Source organism: Epinephelus moara, chromosome 21 (assembly GCF_006386435.1).
Source record: "Epinephelus moara isolate mb chromosome 21, YSFRI_EMoa_1.0, whole genome shotgun sequence".
NCBI classification, from domain to species: Eukaryota; Metazoa; Chordata; class Actinopteri; order Perciformes; family Serranidae; genus Epinephelus; species Epinephelus moara.
This window is the reverse complement of record NC_065526.1, coordinates 399,464-406,554: the sequence shown is the minus strand read 5'-3', so window position 1 is coordinate 406,554 and position 7,091 is coordinate 399,464. Positions and strand designations below refer to the sequence as shown.

The 7,091-nt window shown below is 54.5% G+C and overlaps 1 protein-coding gene across 49 annotated transcripts in view; it reads left to right on the top strand.

Moving 5' to 3' along the window:
• The window catches only part of klhl18 (kelch-like family member 18), a 64,919-nt gene that overhangs the window by 51,047 nt on the left and 6,781 nt on the right, over window positions 1-7,091 (top strand). For all 49 annotated transcript variants that reach the window (XM_050033087.1, XM_050033085.1, XM_050033082.1 and 46 more), the window contains exons 2-9: window positions 552-682; window positions 762-902; window positions 1,084-1,282; window positions 2,490-2,650; window positions 2,791-2,927; window positions 3,256-3,478; window positions 3,586-3,690; window positions 6,122-6,233. In XM_050033087.1, the coding sequence (XP_049889044.1) occupies window positions 552-682; window positions 762-902; window positions 1,084-1,282; window positions 2,490-2,650; window positions 2,791-2,927; window positions 3,256-3,478; window positions 3,586-3,690; window positions 6,122-6,233 (1,209 nt within the window). The remainder of the gene's footprint in view (window positions 1-551; window positions 683-761; window positions 903-1,083; window positions 1,283-2,489; window positions 2,651-2,790; window positions 2,928-3,255; window positions 3,479-3,585; window positions 3,691-6,121; window positions 6,234-7,091) is intronic.

The window sequence follows — 7,091 nt, the reverse complement described above, 5'->3', positions numbered from 1 at the left end:
GTGTTCAGTATATAAAACACAGTCAGGTGAGCAGTGGTCTTGTTCAGTATCAGGGTGGACTGAAGGTATTTAGAAGTTATCATTTTCTGTCCTGTATAAACACAGGCGCTCGTCTCGTACTCTCGCTGTGAAACTGATACACAGACGCTGTATGAAGATGACATGTTGTAGATTACAGCTGAACCACCAGAGGTCAGTGTGCACTGGTCGAACAGGCAGCTGAGCTGAGAATGATGGCGGCTGTGAGTGGTGAAGATAATGTTAAAGGAGCTAAGGTGAAATAGAAACACTCCTCTGCTCCTGACGGGGAGTTCATTCAGCTCTGGGACAAACGTAGTGAACCACCTGTGTAAACACCGCCATGCAGATGAGACGGCGTCACACGTCACATGATGCAGCGACTCCTGTCACAGCTCTGATGTTTTTATTTTTACCATAAATCCTGTCACACACTCCAGTAACCTGTCAGGAAGGTATGAAGATGCAGACCCCACCCACGCCCAGGTAACAGGTGAGAACACTATGATAACGTTGTGTCGTCCTCTCTGCAGGTCGGGGATCATAAGTTCAGTGCTCACCGGATCGTGCTGGCGGCCTCCATCCCATACTTCCACGCCATGTTCACCAACGACATGGTGGAGTGTAAACAGGACGAGATCCTGATGCAGGGCATGGACCCCAGGTAACCATAGACCAGTTTGAGACCAGTTTAACCAGAGACCACTCTGAAACCAGTGTAACCAGTCCCTGTCTCCCTGCAGCGCCCTGGAGGCTCTGATCAACTTTGCGTACAGCGGCCATGTTGCCATCGACCAGCAGAACGTTCAGGCTCTTCTGATTGGCTCCAGCTTCCTGCAGCTGCAGAATGTGAAAGATGCCTGCTGCTCCTTCCTGCAGGAGAGGTTAGTTACACGCCACCGCACACGCTCAGTACGCTCTGAATCCTTAAAGTGTCAGTTTAGTTTAATTCATGAGACTCTGTAAAATATGGCCAACACATCAAACCCTCACACTCAGAAACGAGATCTGAAAACTGATGGAAGTGTCTGTCTGTCTGTCTGTCTGTCTGTCTGTGGTGTCCAGGTTACATCCAAAGAACTGTCTTGGCGTGCGTCAGTTTGCAGAGACCATGATGTGCACGACTCTGTACGACTCAGCCAACACCTTCCTCCATCAGCACTTTGTGGAAGTTTCTGTGTCCGACGAGTTTCTGGGTCTGAGGACGGAGGAGGTGCTGGAACTGGTGGGCTGTGACGAGCTCAACATCAAAGCAGAGGAACAGGTGAGACACCTGAGACCACAAGAGACAAACACACCTGTTGAATGTGTGGTACCTGTTCAGGTGTCTGAGGCGTGTTGAATGTGTGGTACCTGTGCAGGTGTCTGAGGTGTGTTGAATGTATGGTACCTGTTCAGGTGTCTGAGGTGTGTTGAATGTGTGGTACCTGTTCAGGTGTCTGAGGTGTGTTGAATGTGTGGTACCTGTTCAGGTGTCTGAGGCGCGTTGAATGTGTGGTACCTGTGCAGGTGTCTGAGGCGCATTGAATGTGTGCTACCTGTTCAGGTGTCTGAGGCGTGTTGAATGTGTCGTACCTGTTCAGGTGTCTGAGGCGTGTTGAATGTGTCGTACCTGTTCAGGTGTCTGAGGTGTGTTGAATGTGTGGTACCTGTGCAGGTGTCTGAGGTGTGTTGAATGTGTGGTACCTGTTCAGGTGTCTGAGGCGTGTTGAATGTGTGGTCCCTGTTCAGGTGTCTGAGGCGTGTTGAATGTGTGGTACCTGTGCAGGTGTCTGAGGTGTGTTGAATGTGTGGTACCTGTTCAGGTGTCTGAGGTGTGTTGAATGTGTGGTACCTGTTCAGGTGTCTGAGGTGTGTTGAATGTGTGGTACCTGTTCAGGTGTCTGAGGTGTGTTGAATGTGTGGTACCTGTTCAGGTGTCTGAGGTGTGTTGAATGTGTGGTACCTGTTCAGGTGTCTGAGGTGTGTTGAATGTGTGGTACCTGTTCAGGTGTCTGAGGTGTGTTGAATGTGTGGTACCTGTTCAGGTGTCTGAGGTGTGTTGAATGTGTGGTACCTGTGCAGGTGTCTGAGGTGTGTTGAATGTGTGGTACCTGTTCAGGTGTCTGAGGTGTGTTGAATGTGTGGTACCTGTGCAGGTGTCTGAGGTGTGTTGAATGTGTGGTACCTGTTCAGGTGTCTGAGGTGTGTTGAATGTGTGGTACCTGTGCAGGTGTCTGAGGTGTGTTGAATGTGTGGTACCTGTTCAGGTGTCTGAGGTGTGTTGAATGTGTGGTACCTGTGCAGGTGTCTGAGGTGTGTTGAATGTGTGGTACCTGTTCAGGTGTCTGAGGTGTGTTGAATGTGTGGTACCTGTGCAGGTGTCTGAGGCGTGTTGAATGTGTGGTCCCTGTTCAGGTGTCTGAGGTGTGTTGAATGTGTGGTACCTGTGCAGGTGTCTGAGGTGTGTTGAATGTGTCGTACCTGTTCAGGTGTTTGAGGCGGTGCTGGCCTGGGTTCATCATGACCGGGACCTGAGGGAGTCTCTCCTGCCAGAGCTGCTGTCTAAGATCAGACTTCCTCTCTGTCGACCTCAGTTCCTGTCAGACCGAGTCCAGCAGGACGAACTTGTACGCTGCTGCCATAAATGCAGGTGAGACGACGATGATGGTGATGGTGATGGTGATGACTATGTCACTCATGCTTGCTCCTTGTTATTGACTGAAAGTGTTGAAAGAAAAGAGTGAGAATGTTTCAGAAACTAAAAATGCGGTGTTTCCCGTTTCCTGTCAGAGATCTAGTGGATGAAGCCAAAGATTTCCACCTGATGCCGGAGCGTCGCCCTCACCTGCCCGCCTTCAAGACCAGACAGAGGTGCTGCACGTCCATCACAGGACTTATCTACGCTGTGGGAGGACTTAACAGCTCAGGTATACCACTCACCTGTCGATCTGTCTCAAGAGCTGAGTCGTGATTGGCCTTAGAATCCCAGTAATGAAGACAAACATCCTCCTGTTGAACTTGGAATAACTGAGCTTTTATTGTGAAAATCCAATTCAGACTGACACCAGAAGCTCAGTCATGATAACAGGACTCTCATTTTGAAAGTCTTCCTACAGCTGAGGAAGCTGCTGATTGGTTGGTGACAGAAGTGGGTGGTGATGTACTCCGAGGTTCAGTTCAGACTGACCAATCACAGCTAGTGTGATGTCACTGCAGATATTTGATTGGTCCTCAGCTGACAGTGTCTTTCTTCAGGTGACTCGTTAAACGTGGTGGAAGTGTTTGATCCAATCGGGAACTTCTGGGAGCGATGTCAGCCAATGAGGACGGCTCGCAGCAGAGTGGGCGTGGCTGTCGTTAATGGGTTGCTGTACGCCATCGGTGGATACGACGGCCAATCACGACTCAGCACAGTGGAGGTTTACAATCCCGAGACAGACAGCTGGACACGCGTGTCGAGCATGAACAGCCAGCGCAGGTCAGCACCCCGACTGATGCGCAGATCAATACTCTGATCAATATTTATCAAAACTCTAATCAATGCACTGAAACAGCACAGTGTGAATAACAAGTTGTCTTCTTCAGCGCCATGGGAACGGTTGTGATTGATGGACACATCTACGTCTGCGGCGGCTACGACGGAAAATCATCTCTCAACTCTGTAGAGTGTTACTCTCCAGAGACCGACAGGTGAGTCACCTGACAGCAGGGGCCCCGACCCAGTGTCACCCATGGGCCCTGACCCAGTGTCACCCATGGGCCCTAACCCAGTGTTACCCATGGGCCCCGACCCATGGGCCCCGACCCATGGGCCCCGACCCAGTGTCACCCATGGGCCCTGACCCAGTGTTACCCATGGGCCCTAACCCAGTGTCACCCATGGGCCCCGACCCATGGGCCCCGACCCATGGGCCCCGACCCAGTGTCACCCATGGGCCCCGACCCAGGGTCATCCAGTGGCCCCACAATAGTGTCAACCATGGGCCCTAACCCAGTGTCACCCACGGGCCCGGGCCCAATGTCAACCAGTAGCCCCACAATAGTGTCACCCAGGGGCTTTGACCCAGTGTCATCCAACGGCCCCGACCCAGTGTCACCCATGGGCCCCGACCCAGTGTCACCCATGGGCCCTGACCCAGTGTCAGCCATGGGCCCTAACCCAGTGTCAGCCATGGGCCCCGACCCAGTGTCACCCATGGGCCCTGACCCAGTGTCACCCACGGGCCCAGGCCCAATGTCAACCAGTAGCACCACATTAGTGCCATCCAGGGGCCCTGACACAGGGTCATCCAGGGGCCCTGACACAGGGTCATCCAGTGGCCCCACAATAGTGTCACCCAGGGGCCTTGACCCAGTGTCATCCAACGGCCCCGACCCAGTGTCATCCAACGGCCCCGACCCAGTGTCATCCATGGGCCCCGACCCAGTGTCATCCAACGGCCCCGACCCAGTGTTAGCCATGGGCCCCGACCCAGTGTCACCCACAGGCCCCGGCCCAGTGTCATGCAGGGGCCCCGACCCAGTGTCAACCAGTAGCCCCACATTAGTGTCATCCAGGGGCTCCGACCCAGTGTCACCCACGGGCCCCGGCCCAGTGTCATGCAGGGGCCCCGACCCAGTGTCATCCAGAGGCCCTAACCCAGTGTCAACCAGTGGCACCACATTAGTGTCACCCAGGGGCCTTGACCCAGTGTCATCCACGGGCCCCGGTCCAGTGTCATGCAGGGGCCCCGACCCAGTGTCAACCAGTGGCACCACATTAGTGTCACCCAGGGGCCTTGACCCAGTGTCACCCATGGGCCCCGACCCAGTGTCATCCAACGGCCCCGACCCAGTGTTAGCCACGGGCCCCGACCCAGTGTTAGCCACGGGCCCCGACCCAGTGTCACCCACGGGCCCCGGCCCAGTGTCATGCAGGGGCCCCGACCCAGTGTCAACCAGTAGCCCCACATTAGTGTCATCCAGGGGCTCCGACCCAGTGTCATCCATGGGCCCTAACCCAGTGTCACCCACGGGCCCCGGCCCAGTGTCATGCAGGGGTCCCGACCCAGTGTCATCCAGAGGCCCCAACCCAGTGTCAACCAGTAGCCCCACATTAGTGTCATCCAGGGGCTCCGACCCAGTGTCATCCATGGGCCCTAACTCAGTGTCACCCACGGGCCCCGACCCAGTGTCACCCATGGGCCCCGACCCAGTGTCACCCATGGTCCCTGACCCAGTGTCAGCCATGGGCCCTAACCCAGTGTCACCCACGGGCCCCGACCCAGTGTCACCCATGGGCCCTGACCCAGTGTCATCCACGGGCCCGGGCCCAATGTCAACCAGTAGCCCCACATTAGTGCCATCCAGGGGCCCTGACACAGGGTCATCCAGGGGCCCTGACACAGGGTCATCCAGTGGCCCCACAATAGTGTCACCCAGGGGACTTGACCCAGTGTCATCCAACGGCCCCGACCCAGTGTCATCCATGGGCCCCGACCCAGTGTCATCCAACGGCCCCGACCCAGTGTTAGCCATGGGCCCCGACCCAGTGTCACCCACGGGCCCCGGCCCAGTGTCATGCAGGGGCCCCGACCCAGTGTCAACCAGTAGCCCCACATTAGTGTCATCCAGGGGCTCCGACCCAGTGTCATCCATGGGCCCTAACCCAGTGTCACCCACGGGCCCCGGCCCAGTGTCATGCAGGGGCCCCGACCCAGTGTCATCCAGAGGCCCCAACCCAGTGTCAACCAGTGGCACCACATTAGTGTCACCCAGGGGCCTTGACCCAGTGTCATCCACAGGCCCCGGTCCAGTGTCATGCAGGGGCCCCGACCCAGTGTCAACCAGTGGCACCACATTAGTGTCACCCAGGGGCCTTGACCCAGTGTCATCCATGGGCCCCGACCCAGTATCATCCAGAGGCCCCAACCCAGTGTCATCCAGGGGCCCTGACCCAGGGTCATCCAGTGGCCCCACATTAGTGTCACCCAGGGGCCTTGACCCAGTGTCATCCAGGGGCCCCACAGTAGTGTCATCCAGTGGCCCCACATTAGTGTCACCCAGGGGCCCCACCCTCCGTAGATGTCGTTAAAACCTGTAGATGTGTATATGAACATAATACGACCTCGCTGTTATGCAGGTGGACGCTGATGACGGAGATGAGTGCGAGTCGCAGTGCTGCAGGTGTGACGGTGTTTGACGGACGTATCTTTGTCTCTGGCGGCCATGATGGTTTACAGATCTTCAACACGGTGAGTTGTGATTGTTGTCACAGATCAATACAGCTGATCAGTTATTGTGAGTGTCGATCACAGAAACACGTGGACATGATAAACAGTCAGGGTGATCAATGAAGCTGCACCTTCAGAGTTTACTTACCAATCAGAGTGTTTTAACACCACACGTTCACACACTCATTCATTCACACACACTTTCACACACTTGCTGATACACGTTCACACACACGTTCACACGCATTCACACACTCGTTCACACACTTGTTGATACACGTTCACACACACGTTCACTCTCTTTCACACACGTTCACTCGCTTTCACACACTCATTCACACACACGTTCACACACACGTTCACACGCATTCACACACTCGTTCACACACTTGTTGATACACGTTCACACACACGTTCACTCTCTTTCACACACGTTCACTCGCTTTCACACACTCATTCACACACACGTTCACACACTCATTCACACACACGTTCACACACGTTCACATACACGTTCACACACTCATTCACACTCGTTCACACATGTTCACACACTCATTCACACGCATTCACACTCGCATTCACACTCACGTTCACACACACTCATTCACACTCGTTCACACTCATTCACACACTCGTTCATACGTTCACACACTCATTCACACACACACATTCACACTCACGTTCACACACTCATTCACACTCGTTCACACGCATTCACACACTCATTCACATGCATTCACACTCATGTTCACACACTCGTTCACACACATTCACAAACTCTTTCACACATGTTCACACACTCATTCACACTCATTCACACACTCCTTCACACACTCATTCACACGCATTCGCACACTCGTTCACACGGATTCACAC